At 39.4% G+C, this 17,641-nt stretch overlaps 2 protein-coding genes across 3 annotated transcripts in view; both read right to left on the bottom strand.

Moving 5' to 3' along the window:
• The window catches only part of prkcz (protein kinase C, zeta), a 133,518-nt gene extending 132,835 nt beyond the window's left edge, over positions 1 to 683 (bottom strand). Inside the window, exon 1 of one of the 2 annotated variants that reach the window (XM_036534010.1) lies at positions 434 to 683. In XM_036534010.1, coding sequence (XP_036389903.1) covers positions 434 to 504 — 71 coding nt within the window. In that variant the 5' untranslated portion in view covers positions 505 to 683. The remainder of the gene's footprint in view (positions 1 to 433) is intronic. The other variant, XM_036534011.1, reaches the window with a different exon arrangement.
• Positions 684 to 9,987: 9,304 nt separating this feature from the next.
• Positions 9,988 to 13,156, bottom strand: LOC118780274 (tumor necrosis factor receptor superfamily member 14-like). Its single transcript, XM_036532685.1, has 7 exons — positions 13,004 to 13,156; positions 12,481 to 12,580; positions 12,049 to 12,174; positions 11,803 to 11,958; positions 11,335 to 11,419; positions 10,565 to 10,688; positions 9,988 to 10,017 (listed from the first exon to the last, which is right to left on the bottom strand). The coding sequence occupies exons 1-7, from the start codon at positions 13,025 to 13,027 to the stop codon at positions 9,988 to 9,990; spliced, it is 645 nt and encodes a 214-aa protein (XP_036388578.1). The 5' UTR covers positions 13,028 to 13,156.
• Positions 13,157 to 17,641: the final 4,485 nt, after the last annotated feature.

The following is a 17,641-nucleotide window of genomic DNA, read 5'->3' on the forward strand; positions in this document are numbered from 1 at the left end:
GCTATGGCTATATCGTCCGCTGTTGTTTGTGAATTTACACAGCCCATCTAATTCCAACTATAGCTCGATGTATTGAATTTATTTAGATTAATACCATTCGTATATGTGCCACTAGCTTTCGCCCACATCGCTTTAGTGTATTTCCGAGCGTTTAATGTTGCTAGCGGGTAACTGTCACAAAGTCACACCTTAACTGTGCGGTTTAGTAGGTTAACCAACACTTCCTACCGCCTCTGTCCTCTTTAGCCAACACAGTATGTTACAGCGTACGTCGTCACTGCAAACTAATATAAAAATAAGTAACTCTCATGCACTTTGTAGCAAGTTGAGTAAACCGTTGTATTTTTTAAAATCGACTTTGAAAAGCATAAATTAAGCTATGCCGCTCGAAACAACACTTTGTAGCTAGTTATCTTGTCATGGAAACACTCACCCTTCGTAATGCGCTTTAATTTTCACGTACTCCAAATGCAGGTCCATCATAGATCCTTGTTTGGTAGGCATTGTAATCCACGATAAAGAATATTTAAAATCCAGACAAAAGGTATCGACAGGCCTGTATTAGAAATGTAATTCACAGGGAGAGCGATACAGGAAAAAAATATATATGTGTGAAACAAGACTGACGAAATGTAAGGAGGCTATAGTTCCCAAGTCAGCCCGTTTCGGCGCCTGTTAATATTACGAGCGGCGAATTCAACAAGTTGAACATTTTCAATTAGGCCAAATTGTATGAGACGCTACTGTTAGCGGCTCACGCCGTCGATGCGTCTGCGACTTCTCTTGCTTTGGTTACTCATGGGGCGGAGAATAATGTCAAAGGCAACGCTTTTAGATAGCCTACTAACAGGTCTCGGCTGGCCTGGTTCAAATCCACCTGTTGTGTTTTCGTGTGAGCGCAGTAATGCGATGGAACGCGTAGGAAATGTTGGCTATTATTTTAATTTTTTGAAGTGACACATTATTTATTATTCAAAAACATTACATAGCCTACATCTCCAAACTGATCTTTTTTGTGTGTTTGTTTTAATCTTACATGTTAAAGTACACCTTTATGCAGATAGCCTACATAGCTGGTACTGTGCTTCGTAAACAGTGGCTTGTTTTAATATTTAGGAACCATCCTACTCTGGGTCGTTCTACGGTACGTTGTAAAGCAAACCCAGCCGCTAAACATATTTGCTTGTGTTTGTAAGTAGCGAAAGTGAACATAACTCTATAAATCCATCACCCATATATCTGGCCATCTAAAATTTCTGTTTGTGTCCTGAACTACAATATAGCTCAAGACAGCGTTGAGACGCATTCACTGTCCCGGAACATTTAACGAGCAAAGAAGCCTATTACAACTCTTTTCCAGCGCACTTCGATTTTACACCGCTGGTTTGTAATTTTTTTTTCAATTGTCAATTGCACCACGGCTACATCCACTTCCGGTGATCGTAGATTAGCGACGGTAAATTACGGATTCCATAGGCTGTACTTTCCTGCTCATATCCCAGAAGGAGTTGTTGCATTGGCTGCATCTTCGGTCGGTCTCCCAGGGGATTTAGCCAACATGGCGGAAAATTCTTTCAAGAACCAATTAAAGTGCTACAAGTACACCTGTCGTCCAATAGGATGAGAGAGAGAGCAATACCTGAAGCCAATGTGAAAACTAACGGGATTACATCCGCCCAATTGAAATTCGATTTGTGATTTAACTCATTAATCGCAAAAAAAAAAAAAATCAGGTCAAGAAAATGGCCCACACAGTTTTTTCAGTGTCACGTCAGTTTTCAAAGGCATTTTAACAGCATTTTAGGACACGCAGAAAAAACCCTGTAAGTGTGGTACTCTGGATATGTTTTCAGTACATGAAGTTACAGCAACATGCGATATTGCTTTTCAGATATGAAAAGGGAGATATGAAGATTTATTTAGGCCTAAGAGTATCAATGAACCTTTTTACGGTATTTGCTTGCCGTTGTAGTCAAGCTCAATTAAATTCCCACACATTAGCTTCCTTACTGCAACCCATACACATTTAACATTTTTGCAATGAGAAAGTGTCAGATCACAAACGTATTGATGTATTAGAGCACCATCTACAGGAAGAAATTGTTAATACTCCCACAATTAAAAAACGGTGTCCAGACTGGTAGCCAAGCTATGCTTAAACATCAACAGAAGCACGGCTTTTAATGAACGTTGCCTTGCATTTTATGTGGCAGCCCTGCAACTTCAGGTCATTGTCCCTTGATCCGTGCTCTCCAGAAGCCCCTTGCTGCCCTGCTTAAAGACGCTGTCCGATTACAGCCTGTGGTATCTCCGCCCTTATACACTTCTCCCTATATCATCCATTGTAATAGGATGGTTTCGTATTTGGGGCTGCCCATTCCTTTGGCCTGTTAATGTAGTTCCGGGTCATAGGTTGATTCCTCTTCCATTGTCTCCTCTTAGATGACATGGGGTCTCCAGTCTCTGGCATTTAATTAAATCCTCAGAAAGGTGTGCCCGGAAGAATGCGACGAGATCAAATACCGTTTTCTGTTATCTGCCTTTGTGCGACATTTCATTTGTGTGAAATGTAGATGAAACATTCAAAATGTTAACTGTGCATTTGTGAAATTTTTTTACTTTCATTTGTTCATTTTTCAGTTTAAATTTTGCATTATATAATCAGTTAATATCTTTTTATGGAGTCTGTTGTCAGTCCATAGTAATTCCTCCAAGCACACATGCACAGGAAATTTCACTTCTTTTGGTTTATTATTAAACATCAGTAAATTTCAAAATTTCTCCACCCTTTTTCTATACCTTCAGTTTACTTCTGAAATGTAGATCACAAAAACTCATTTTTCTGCCCCCCTCTTGAGCTCCATTTAAAAACAGTGAAGCCTTTTTTTAACCAGTGGCTCTAAGTCAGGGTTGTATAAATGGAAATTTGTTGTGGTGTTATTCAGATTTTGCTCAAATATTTGACTATGGAATTGGGCAGTCCTTAATATTTTCTTAAATTGTGACTATGTGTGGTAAACATATTTAAAATATATAAATGCTCACTGATAAAGATCACATGAGCAAAAGAGTCCATTAAAGATACAGATTAAAGACATTACAAATATTAAGATATTAACATTAAAGATATTAATGTAAACATCAACTGAAATCTTGCCAAGGCAAACTTAAGAAAAGACACAATAAAGATTTTACTAGGTTGCCAGTACAACCATCACTAGCCTGCAGCCCTCAAGAGTTAATGGATCCAGTAAATGGGTCCAATGGCTATATAAGAATATTGTTTCACCCTTGTCGGAGAGGTAGCAAAAATTCTTCAGGTCACACTAAAATAAATAAGAGAAACGATCCACTGGGTGGCAGTATTACAATTCTTTTCTTGTTTATAACGCAGGACATTAAAAACAACACATTGATACAAAGGTATTAACATTAGTCCACCAAACAATGAGAAAACGGAGTTAGTTTTCAACAATGAGTTCAATATATCTGAATACATACAAAAATGACTCTACACACTGTAAGACTAAAAAAAGAACACTTTTTTTATTTCAGTATTTACATGTCTAAGGTTTTGTTTTTAAGGTTTTAAGGTTATTATGGTTATTTTTAAGGTTAAATAGATATATAAATTTTAAAAAGATAGTGTTAAAGTGTTTTTTTTTTTTAAAAAAGCATTCCAGACCAACTGATCATGCCATTCTGTCCAACCTTTTGGTTGTAAGTTCAACACCTTTACCACTTCACCATGCTTCTGCTGATCTACAAACTGTCCAGAGAGAGGCTGTCATGTTGAAATAAAAATGGGTGCATATAAAGCAATGACCCACTCAGTGTTAGCAAGGAATTCAAGGCAACAGAGTGGTGTAGTGGTAAGGAGCAGGGTTGGTCACCCAAAGGTTGCTGGTTCAAGTCAGAGATGAGTTATTGCTCTTGCGACCTTGGGCAAGGTGCTTAATTTGCACCGAGTCAATAAATACCCAGCTGACCCACATGGGAATGTAGCATAGTGGTTAAGGAGCAGGACTCGTAACCAAAAGGTTTCTGGTTCGATTCCCTGCTGGGGTGCTGCTGCTGTACCCTCAGGCAAGGTACTTAACCCTCAATTGCCACAGTAAACAGCCAGCTGTATAAATGGATAACATTCTCAAAAAATGGTAACTGATATAAGTTGCTCTGGAAAAGAGCATCTAAATGCCAATGCTGTAATGTAAGCAGGATTCCATTATACATGTCAAATTTTGCATTGTCTCCCAATAGATGGCAATTGTATACAATGCTCTGTCTAAGACTCCACAGAACTCATACATAACATGAAACATTTTACTGTGTCTTCAATTTGTATGACTCTGCAGATGAGTACACTGTCAGTCATACTACCACATGCAACTCAATCTCAAAGTGATCAGATCTTGGAGAATATCAGCTGTTTGTGAAACTGACACAAAAGAATGAAGATGAACTGTTATTTACACTCTATAAGGGAAAACAGATCAGTGTAAGATACAGCACCTTCTGTTGGGAGTCAGTGGGCATGATGACATGACATAATCTTTGGATGCTCTCTGCCCTACTGTTTCCAGGCCATCGCGACCATCACCCTCATGCCCATGGCTGACTGACTCCCTCCGCTCCGACAGGACTGCGCTGCGAGCTGCTGAGAGGAAGTGGAGGAAATCCAGATCCTCTGTGGACCTGGCTGCCTATCACTCTCTGCTAACAGCATTTACAACCGCAACAACATCAGCTAAGTCCTCTTTCTTCCAATCCAAAATCAATGCCAATATAACTAACCCACAAAAACTTTTCTCCACCTTCTCCACCCTCCTCACCCCCCCTCCTCCTCCCTCCCCCTCCCACCTCTCTGCCAATGATTTCAGGGTCTACTTCGAGGAAAAGGTGACCAGCATCCGGGACTCCTTCTCTCCCTCAACAACATTCTTGACCACCACGGGCAACTCCATCAACCAGCTGTCTTCCTTCATGCCGCTCAAAGACTTGGAAGTACTACAACTCATCACAGACCACCACGCCACAACCTGCCCTCTGGACCCCATCCCCTCTACCCTGCTTCAATCTATATCTGGTGAGATCGCCCCATTTCTTTCCTCATTTATCAACTCCTCACTAACCTCTGGCACTGTCCCCACAGACTTCAAGAAAGCTCTGGTCACACCGCTCCTCAAGAAACCATCTACTGACCCATCCGATGTTACAAACTACCGACCAGTATCTCTTCTCTCATTTCTATCTAAAACCTTGGAACGTGCAGTACTTAACCAACTCTCCCCTTTTCTTCTCAGGAACAACCTCTTAGACCCCCATCAGTCAGGATTCAGAGCTGGACACTCAACAGAAACTGCACTCCTGGCCGTGACAGAGGCTCTCCACACGGCTAGAGCCTCCGGCTCGTCATCTGTCCTCATCCTCCTCGACCTCTCTGCTGCTTTCGATACAGTCAACCACCAGACACTATTATCAAAGCTGTCTGAGATGGGCATCTCTGGAACTGCCCTCTCCTGGTTCACGTCCTACCTGACTGGTAGATCTTCCCAGATCTACTGGAAAGGCTCCACCTCTGCACCCACCCCCCTCACTACAGGAGTTCCACAGGGTTCAGTACTGGGACCCCTACTCTTCTCAATTTATATTAACTCTCTTGGCTCAGTTATCAAATCGCATGGTTTCTCCTATCACTGCTATGCTGACGACATCCAACTCTTTTTCTCTTTCCCTCCCTCTACCCCCCAGGTCAACGAAAGAATCTCTGCATGCCTGGCTGACATCTCCAAATGGATGACATCCCACCACCTGAAGCTGAACCTCAGTAAAACGGATCTCCTCTTCATCCCAGCCGGCCCTTCCCCCCTGCATGACCTTTCCATCACCTTCGATGGCACCACAATACCATCCTCTCGGACAGCAAAGAGCTTGGGCATCACCCTCGACAGTAACCTGGACTTCAAGGAGTACATTGCTCGCACGTCACGGACCTGCCGATTCCTCCTCCACAACATCAGGAGGATTCGCCCGTTCCTAACCACATACGCGACGCAGCTCCTTATCCAGGCCACAGTTCTCCCTCGACTGGACTACTGCAACGCTCTCCTTGCAGGCCTCCCAGCATGCACCACCCACCCTCTCCAGCTCATCCAGAATGCAGCTGCCCGACTGATCTTCAACCTCCCCAAATTCTCCCATGTTACTCCCCTGCTGAAATCCCTCCACTGGCTTCCTGTCGCTGCCAGGATCAGATTCAAGACCCTGACCCTCGCCTTCTCTGCAGTCAACAGGACAGCCCCTGCCTACCTCCAAGAACTCATCCAGCCCTACACACCAGCCCGACCCCTACGCTCAGCAGCAACTGGACGCCTTGCTCCCTGCATGGTCAAGGCAGGAGGTGCTCGTTCTGCCAGACATCGGCGTTTCGCCTACATCGCTCCCCAGTGGTGGAACGAACTCCCGGTCTCACTACGGACAGCTTCTTCACCCCAGTCCTTCAGACGGGGCCTGAAGACGCACCTCTTCAGACTCTACCTGGACTGACCCAGCACACAATTGCTGCCCCCCCCCCCCGCCCGCCCATCAGTGCTGTCGTAAATTGCTGTACTTTTTAAATTGTGCTTTTAAATTTTTTCTCTTGTTGCCGCCTTTACCCTGACGTTTGAAGTTGTTGAAGTTTGCCGTTCGAAAGTGTATCGTACTAGTTGCCCTTTAGGCTGTAATTGTAAAAATCTGATAGTACTGCGTCCTCAAACAGACCTTGCTCTCAGCTGAGAACTGTCTCATTGTGGAACTGTACACATCCTGTCCCCGTACTGTCGCTGTACCTACTGTATGCACTTTTGTAAGTCGCTTTGGATAAAAGCGTCTGCTAAATAAATAAATGTAAATGTAAATGTAAATATTAGGTTGGAACAGAACAAATCTTGGTTCTAGGAACTAAGCACTCAGGACACACGGGTTTTGATTTGGAAAACATGCAATTCTGCAACTTTTATGGTTGGAAGAAGACATACCCAGTTATAGTGCAGATTAATGTATTTGTCTTCTTACTATCAGGCCTTTTGTTGTATTTACATGATCAGTCTGGGTAGAGACCAGTCTATGCCAGCTAAAGTATAATATTCTACGTGTCTAAGGCCCATTGAGTGTTTGTGACAGCCTTATTAAGACTTTGGTGAGGGCAGACTTTGCAATAGACATCTTCTTCAAGAGACAACAACTTCAACAGCAGTTATGGTACCAGGGAACTGGCTGCCTGACTGATGCTGGGAGAAGAGTGCCCCCTTTAGCCCATCCAACACCACTTCAAGCAGCATCCTGCTTCTTGCAGGAGGTCTCACATCCAACTACTTACAAAGCCCAGCCCCATTTAGCGTTAGCCATCAGCCAAGGCAGTGATACTTAGTAGCATTTTGATGCACTGCATAAGGAAATGTTAGAAAATAAGGAAAAAAATATTTTTCCTGTTCCACATTTATACTGTAATCTAAATGTGTGTTAATGCTCCTTAACTAACTGCACTCTGTTAATTACATTGTTTAATGCTGTACACTGTATCGATTTGTAAAACATCTAACCCTGGATTTCAAGCAACCCCAAACACACACTCCAACCTTCACAAAGCTAATATCAGTGGTAAACACTGGAATGATATATGAGGGACACACAAAAATAGGTTGGTCAAAAAAATTAAGGTTCTTCCACAATTGGCACAAAATAAGAAAAGTACATTTTGTAGGAGACCCTACACCCCCCCCCCCCCCCCCCCCCCCAACTCTTTGCTGTTACAAAGTCCACAGTAGCACAGTTTTACCACAAGGGGTCACAGCAATCCAACACATATGCAGGTGCTTTCATATAAATGATTGCCTTGCATCACTTTCTCTTCCTCTTATTTACTCTCAAACAAACTGGAGATGTTGGCATATATTATGCGGGTGAGGACGTGATGCTTCCTTAGCAGAAAGTTGGGAGATTAGGTGGGTTACTGGATTGCAATGTGCCCTGAGATACAACAAAGTCTCTGTCAATGGTGAAGGCCTTTTTGCCAACACGCATATCAATAAAAGCGTTCAAAGTCACTGATGACCAGGATATCAAAGGTGAGCCTTTGTAATAGTAACCCTGTTAAACAATGAAAGAGATCACCACTTCAGCCTCCAGTGTGAAAATAGGCCTCATCTTCTCTCTCACTCTCTTCTGATAATACAGGTGCTCCAGATCTTCGCTACTGTGAAGTATCTAAATAAAAATACATAATGACACTGAAATGTTTAGCTTACTGTAGATAAGGACAAAAGCAGTGTCGACCAAAGACACCTCGTCTGTTAACTGTACTGTATGAAAACATGCATCTGGAGACATTGGAAAAATATGAGAAACATGTACATATGAGAATAATAACTTACCATTAATGATTTTGACTGTCCTGGAAATAAGAAGAGAAATAAGAATAATTTCTATTTAGTATTTAGTTATCTAAGTATCTCAAAAATTGTGAAGATATGAACATGCCAAGGTACACTTAAAATTAAGCAGAAATAACTATCAACAGGAAACATCTTTGTGCAAAATAATTCCCATAACTTCTTAATGGTGTCTATACAGGGCATGCAACTATATACATTTATACAGCACAGTATTTGTTCAGTAAAAACAAAGCTGACCATTTTTTCTACATACCAATACATTTCTGAGTGTTGAAAAAGCTTTAATATGCCCTGTTACAATCAATGTTTTCAAAAGAAAACAACTGGCGAGCATTAGGCAAGCACACCACTACCCATGTGCTGACCAAAAGCTATACATTTAAGTCCGTATGCAAACACGCATTTGTGATTTTCAATGACAGTGTCAGTTTTGAAACTTTACATTCACTAATATGACTTTGACCCCTTTTGCCATATAAACCTTGCCATGTACAACAATGAAAAAATACCATTTCATAATGAACTGCATACCATGAATGAAATGCTCTGTTGATGACTGAGAAGGATGCTCTCAAAGCAGTTAACCCAGAAATGAACTCCAAAACTGCACAAGACAGTGGGCTTACAACAGCCTCTGAGCTACTTCTGTAAGCAGTGGCAGCAGTAAGTTATCAGCAAAAAAAAAATACTGCAGAACACACTATCCACCATGCACAAAGCGCACACAATCACAAAATTGTCTTGCGTTTGAAAATGGTCATAGACCTAAGTGTGAAACCAAAAACTGTGCTAACATACCACTTCCTGCTACAAGAACAGCACACAGCCGCTCAGTAACACTTACACCACCAAGAGGCACAAACTCAACTTTACCTATGCTTCGAGAGCGCCATTCTCACCTATCAAGGTGAGAAAAGTGCAACTAAGCATGCTCTGGATGTAATGCATGTAATGTAACTGTAGACAAAGCAGGAAGTTATCATGACATAGTTCAGGCTGACATTTTTTAACTTGTGCTTGTGCTCTCTACATTCACCTTACATACTTGTCTTGAAATGGACATCCTAACATAAAAAAAAATCCAAAGTATTCATTAAAATCCATAAAGACAACTCCTGTCTTTTTTACTTTGTTTCTCTTAAATAGAGAATACTTCTGTACTCCAGTGTTAAGAAACACAAATAGGTCAACAGGTTTTCCAAGAGATTCATGAGGAAAATAGTTTTGTGCAAAGACAATGTCATTTCAAGTAATATTTTTTTCCAAATTATTTTACAATTATTGATTTCCTTAAGGTTTTCAACACTTCTTATTCTAAAACTGTCTGAATTTTATGTGCTGACCATATGAATTAATAAAAATACATACTTTGTTGGGGAAATCTTTAATGTCACGCCGCGCCGTCATGCACTTCCTCCCTTTAAATAAGAAAACAATAATGTGGAGTAAGCCAACAGCAATATTATTCTATAAATAACGAGATTTTCAAGGCAAAATATGAACATGTTTTAAAACAGCTGACGTACGGTGAATTGAGTGGCGTCTTTGTTCTTCAGTAGGACTGGAATTCTTGGATAGGAACCTGATTTAAAAGCAAACAGGTTAATCATGATAATCAATTTCCAAGACGACATCCAAAATAGTAAACAAGAGTGTAAAGATCTGCCACAGATAAAGGCAAAAGCACTGCCAATCAGTGAAATCTTGCTTGTTAATTGTACTGTATAATAATATGAACCTTATGATGCTGGAAAATTATGATACATGATATGATAATGATAATTATGATAATAACTCACCTGTAATTGAACTGTCCTCACTAGAAAGAAGCAAAAAAAAAAATTACTAAGAGGTCACAACCTCCCTGAAGACTTATGACCTGAATTCAGGCTTCTCTCAGTAAATACTAGAATACTTAACTTTTTCACCTATTTTCATAACTACACAGGTAAACTACAAATGCTCCTCAGAAAGTTTCCAGGCTAATACATAGGAGTACTTCAACCTCTACTACTTCAGGGGCAAGCCTTATTCACTCTGATGTCAACTGTAACCAGGGACAGATGCGTGCATTGTGATCAGTTTGACTTACCTATTCTACAGTGCTGTACATATGTGACATATGATACAGCTATTGCTAATAATAAAAATGGAACTAAAAGAAGCAGTCTATTCCGTGCTGTTGGCTGTTGGCAAACAACATCTTTGGTTAGGCTACCATCTTCAATCTTCCTTCCACCAGTTACTTCACAGCTGAAAAAGAGGGACAAACTTTAAGTAAATAATAGATTGACAGACCGCTCCTTTATTCTCTCTCGTTTTGCACATGCCAGTAAAACATGGATGATAAAACAATATACATGACACATTACATGATGCAATTGTCAATACAAAAACAAACTAAATATGCAAGACAGAGAAAAGGACAGCAGTCTGAGACAGTCAGGAATGTTAAAAAAAAAAAAAAAAAAAAAAAAAAAAGGCCATTAACTATATGTAAAATTGCTACAAAAGCACAAGAAATCTGTAGTAAAAAAGAGACCTCTAATCCACTTCATCAGGCACTGTATACTTCTAGGGATAAATAGAGATCGCTCATTTGGTTCTTACACATTTGATACCAGCAATCGCAGGGCAGGGCTGCATACTCATGATTTAAAGGTTATAATGGGTCAGCAATTATTTTTGAGCAAGACATAGAATACACTGCTCACACAAGCTGTAATATTTAGCAAGGGAAGGCATGAGATTTTGCAACTAGTATTTTTAGTATGTTTACATTTTGGATAGAGAGAGCCCTCCCCAGCACTTCATGTTGAAGGTCAGTACATAGAGGTACTGTGGAGTACATACACCTTGATCAGGAATGATAAATCACGGACTGGGAAACATGACCTACTCTGTCCACGGCGTGCAGTTTTTACCATCTTCTGAGTAGTGGCCTTCTGCACAGGCTTCACAAACTGTGTCTCTGCTCTTTGTTCCTGCACAGAACACAACACTCAGTCACTGGCAACACATGGAAAATATGTGACGCAGTATGAACATTACCGCTTGAAAGCATATTACGTAACATTATTGCCATTTGACAGACACTCTTATTCAGAGCCGCTTACATTGGTTAGTTTTTTCCACGTTATCCATTTGCACAGCTGGATATTTACTGAGGCAATTGTGGGTTAAGGGCCTTGCCCAAGGGTATAACAGCAGTGTGCTAGCGGAGAATCGAATCAGCAACCTTTTTGTTACAACCCCTGCTCCTTACCCGTTATGCTACAGTTCCGCTATTGCATCTGTTTTTATCTATATTCATTTTATCAATCACCCACTCCCAGATAAAATGAGGGGATATTTACAGCACTCCTACCTGGCACTTTAGTTTGTTGACCAGGAGAACAAGTAGAATGTTTTACTGCAGAACTACACTCTTTGGCTGTATAATTTTGACAATAAAATCCATCCATGACGTCACAGAAAGTGTTGCTGGTGGTGCTGCACTCCTTGAGCACCCTGAGTCCCTGCCCTGAGAAACAGATTAACAAAACTGAGCTCTAACAACATAGCACTTTAATGTAAGACATTGCAGTTATTTTAAATTACAAATGAAACTCACCTGAATCACAAGTCTTACACTGGAAGCATTTGTTTAGCCCATTGGGCTCATTCATATATGTCCCTCCTACACATGGAATGCATGTTGTCCTGGAATCCAATGTGCAGTCTTTGTGGACTACTAAACCTAGCAATACAAACAAAAACACATTAAATAATCTCCTTTTTAGAGCAATATTGTAATTAATCTAACTGATAATGTGACTTGATGTTGCTAAAATGTGCCCACTATCAATAAATCTACTTGATTTTCTCTATCTACTTGATCTATTTTGAGTTTAACATAAGGCTGACAATTGATTGTTTTCGAAAACGATATGCCAAATGTGGATACGGACAACTTTTAAGTAAACGGTGTGTTGTAGTATCATAAAATGAATAATTGGCAATAACTGACACATCTTATTACACTCGGTTTTGGAGGCCAAGCTACCTTTTCCACACACCGGACAGCATTCCCCATCATGAGCTTGGTATTCTGCAGGGCCACAGCCTTTTCCAACTGCTAAAATAATGTAAAATGGTAGCAGTACCTGTGAAGGGAATGGACAATTTTAAGGAACAATTTAGGCAGAAATGTATCATCTGACATCTTCTAAGTGGCACTTAATGTGTCGTTAGCTACTTGTTTACTACGCCAGATAGCAGCGAACCAGTCATCTTGATCATTTAAAATACAATAGTAATACATAGTAGATAGTAAAATAGTAAAACAAATTAGCTCGTCTAACTATATATACTGGGTAAGATAATGTTAGCCCCCTGCTGCTGCTTAGCTGTGCTTCAAAGCTAACTGAATGTCAGTAGTGCTGGGCTATATGAATATTTAGTAACTTAGCCATTTTGTTTCTTCTCTGGCCGAAGTTCAACTTCCTTAAGTTATTCAGCAGACGGTAAAATCCGCCCTTAGGCTATCGTGTGGCTAGTTGTGCCTGGCTCTTCGACTTTTGACTTACCTCAAAAGATAGTACTAACGCCATATCATTTTCAGCGTTTCAGTGTTGCTCAGATAGCAACTCATTTAGCAAGCGAACTCAAATTTCCACTTTATTACTTACTGTGGCTGTAGCTAACGTTTAGTTAGCTAGTTTACAAACTTATTTTCTTACGCGCTAGTAATGTTCTCAACGAAGCCATGTTATGTTGTTATCGCCAACGCCTCAACTACGTAGTTGAATTTTGTTCTTATTCACCATGCGTGGGGAAACAATTTGTATAATGTCAAATTGTTGTTTGATTAAGGGTCTATACTCAAAATACATATCAAAAAGGGCGAGGAATCTTGTCAGTATGAAAATAAAGTTTATTTTTTTAGCAGGCTTCCACACAGCCACATTCTTGTGGGTCCTGCTGTAGCTATCTCGGAGTCTGGATACATTTCAGGACCGTCAAAGAAATTAAATGTTTGTGGAACTGCACATATAATATCTCCACCGACGCGTGTGTAATTATGCATGTATTCTGCTATGAACGGGAAAATATACAGAATTAATCGTTACCTACCGCTGTCTTCCGTTTCTGCTCATTGCCGGATCAATATTTGTAGTAGACGAACCACCTCTTGAGCCAACCAATGAATTTAGTGTACAAGAGCGCTGCCCTTCAAAAAGCCTGTCTAAAATAGTTTACAAAGAATTTATAGTAAGTCTTTTTGATAGTTTCACATTGTAGTCAAAAAATGAAACTCTCATCTGCGTAACACAAAAGTGTAATCTGGAACTACATTCAGATGCAGAACTAAAAATCTTAGGTCAAAATAAAAAATGCTTGAGTATTGCCTTTCAGGCGCGATGTGGACTAACTTTTCATCACGATGATTGGCAATGGAACACTAAGACAAAATAAATGGGTTATAACACACGAGCTAATTAAGTAATCAAAATGAAAAGTTATAGTGGGAAATCTATTTGTAAAAGTGAATTCAGAGTCAGTGTTTACTAAAAATATACCTTTAGGAGGTGGAGAAAAAAAGGGTAATAAAGGACACTACAGGGTTTCAACTACTGGTTTCCCTGTCATTCTGCAAGCGCACTCTGCTATCTACTTGTATAACAGGCATCAGAGAAATTGCTACTAATTAAATTATATATATATATATATATATATAGAGAGAGAGAGAGAGAGAGAGAGAGAGAGAGAAAACATATACATTGACTTGGCATTCATTCCACACCCCTGATCCTTTTGCACTACACAGCACTAAGTTGTGTTCCCAGTAGTGCTGTAGGTTCTGCAGATGCTGATCAAATGCAGATTGTTTAGTCACCTAAAAGTGGGAGGGGCTACAGCTTTTAGATGGCTTTGAATCTAAATCCCAAATCGGAGGTGCCGCTGAAACTGACACTTTCAAAAATATTTTACTCAACCTTTGTAGGAATTCTGGCTAATGTTTTGAATTTAATGATTTGTCTGAATAAACAGCACTATGTAAAAATCATACTGTGCTGTCTTGTAGAGACACCATTTTCAGCGCCGTTTTCAGATCTCAGTAAATTCATAGGCACAGTCTTCCTGGTGATACATCACACTGCACAATCTTGATGCAATGATCTGAAGATGAAAACAACTTTCATGCATCATACAAACACAAAAAGCTATTCTGCAATACATCAACAGATGACAAAGACCCATACAAAGACAAAATGCCTTTGCTGTATATTTTTTACCCAGAGAGTGGGGATGAAGTATCAGGGCAGAATTGTCAAAGACAGAATTACTTTGGCACTGCCCCCTGATGAATCTGGGGGGACCCCATTAATGTACGCACGCAGTACATCATCATCCGAAATAAGTTGCCTTGTTTTTGCTTAATTCACCAATTCAATAATTCAGTATCAAATGGATTGACAACGTTGAGCCAAAAATTACTTACAATGGCCATACACTGACTGCACTCAGGTTCCACAGGGATCTATGGCAGCATTCATATGCAAAATAATGTAGCTTTGAAGTCTATTATTGTAATTTATTATTGTAATTTGTAATGTAATTTCTTCCAAAATTTCCAGATTTAATTGGAATAAACCAGCAAAAGTCGACTTTTGTGAAGTAGCGCAGACATACACGTTCAAGCTCATGCTTTGTTGCATTGATTCCACACCCAGAGCACTTGCAGAAGTTTCATATCGATTAACACTCCCGCTCTCCTCAAACCAAGATTATGTTTCACTTGCACTCCAGCGGAACCAGAAGTTCATTTGTGTTAACATAGACATTAATACTCAAATCCATAGTGTTTCACTGACACTTCTACAGTTCATCAGACGTCCATATTCACAAACCCACATACTGTGATCAGTGGTTGTGTCATGATCAAGAGAGGATCAGCTGGGGATTCAAACTCACTCCCTTTCACAAACCAATGCATATGTTGTGAGCCTTGTGAACCATTTCTGTTTTAAAACAGCGTCAGAGCTTCAGAGTTTGAAAAATAAGGGGAATGCTATACCACATGAAAGGCTTCAAGGCTGTACAAATCTATGAAAAAGATAAAGGCTTCACCAGTGAATTCATTATATTTAAGAGTATCCAAAACCAGGTGAACAATAGATCTTCCTTTTATAAACCCAGACTGAGTGTTACTAGCATCTTAGGATAAGCATTTTTAAGATGACTGCAATATATATATGCAAACAATTTATAACCAATGTTTAATAGCGTTACACTTGTAAAGTTACCTAGTAATTTATGATCTTTCCCTAGTTTAGGGTAGAGAGTAAAGACTCTTGTTTTATTGTTGTGGTCAGTGGTTAATTATGAAGTGCTTCTCTCAGAGCAGCAAATAAAAGTTTCCTTAATGATTCCCAAAAGTGGTTATAGAAGTTTGCCATTAACCCATCAATTTTCAGAGATTTAACCAAAGAGCTTACAAATAGCTGTATCTAATTCTCCAATGGTTATATGCTAATTCTGCAACCTTCATCACACAGATTTTTTATCAATTTGCAAAATATTTCCTTTAATAGGCTCAAAGGACTCAGTGTCTGAAATACAGATGAGGAAAGGGACATTTTCTCTGCTGTAAAACATGTGGTCCTTGTTCACACAAAAGAAAGTCAAAATACAATATTGTTACAGATGAAAAAACTCATGCAACACAATTTTTTATGTGTATTCTTAATTATAATTGACATATAATGTATTTCAGGGTCACATGGGTGTCGAAGTCACAATGTGTTTTGTCCTGTCCAAAATCAATGAAACGGCAAAAAACCAACTGAACCATCAACAAGCAGTGTAACATCAATTGAATTCTAATATACAGTGGTTGTCTACTTATGGGTAGCTTCACTATGAACTTGATATGTGCTTAACGTATTGTTAATGTCTTCTAAGTACTGACAGCATCCAAGCCCCACAGCTGCAGTCCATACTAACTATACAGATGGTTCAATCCCATTAGGTACATTTATGGGCTGCATTGTCACTCTGTAGTAACCCCTCCCAAAATGCACGCATGCACACACACACACAGAAATTTTCACTGTTGGTTTATTAGCAAACACCAGCACATTTCATTTGAATTAAAGTTTTTATAAGTCTTCAGTTTATTTCTGAAATGCTGATCACACATGCTCAAATTTTTCTGCACTCCTGTCTAGCTCCATTTCAAAACACTAAAACCTAAAAACATCAACATTGGAAAAAAATGTTGATTGCTACTGTGACATTAATTCAGGGCTGTATAGTTGGAGGAAAATGTGTTGTGCTATTTTAGATTTTGATTTAATATTCGGCTATGGATCAGAGCAGCCCTTAATAAAAAAAATTAACTATTACAATCCATTATTGACACTGTTATCCAGAGTCACTTACCATTTTGTCTGTGTATACACCTGAATATTTACTGAGACAATTGTGGGTTAAGTACATTGCCCATTTTCAATGTTAAGCACTGCAAAACAAGCAAGATAAGGAAATTTCCCCTTCCATTAAGTGCTGTGCAAGAGGGGTATGTTATCCCTTCAAAAATGGCACTTCTGCTTTCAAATGTTCATCTCATAGCTCCCACAGGAGGCTGGAAAGGCATAGAATACCACATCCATTATTTGCAGGCCTGCATTTAATCACTCCTGTATTTTGCATGGCTCAGCCACATCCAGAATGGATATTGTTTCTCCATTTTATTTAACAGGAGAAGTGCAAAAAAAAAAAAAAAAAAAAGAAAAATTGAGTGACAATGAAATAAAGAACATTCCACTAGGTGGCAGTATTACAACGTTTTCCTTGTTTATATCAATATTAACAGGTCTTGCATTATAAAGATAATTACAATAAATTCAGTGAAATTGGTATTGGAATTAATATTTACCATGAGGTATTCAAAATCTGTTATATATTCATTTAATCAAAAACCTCATTTTGTAACACTGCATATTTACAACCAAAATCAAGTTATGTTTGCCAGAGGATGCTTGTAAGAGAGACCTGAACACTAGTGTTAAAAATAATACAAAATCTTTTAAAATGATTCCTTGAATGCTTCACTCGTAAGTATTTCTATAGCATTAAGCTTAGATAGTTGTCATGTACAACTGCACAGCAATACATTTTTTATCATGTAGACAATCCTCTCCCCTACTCTTAGCAAAGAG

This window comes from Megalops cyprinoides, chromosome 7, assembly GCF_013368585.1.
Source record: "Megalops cyprinoides isolate fMegCyp1 chromosome 7, fMegCyp1.pri, whole genome shotgun sequence".
Taxonomy (NCBI): Eukaryota; Metazoa; Chordata; class Actinopteri; order Elopiformes; family Megalopidae; genus Megalops; species Megalops cyprinoides.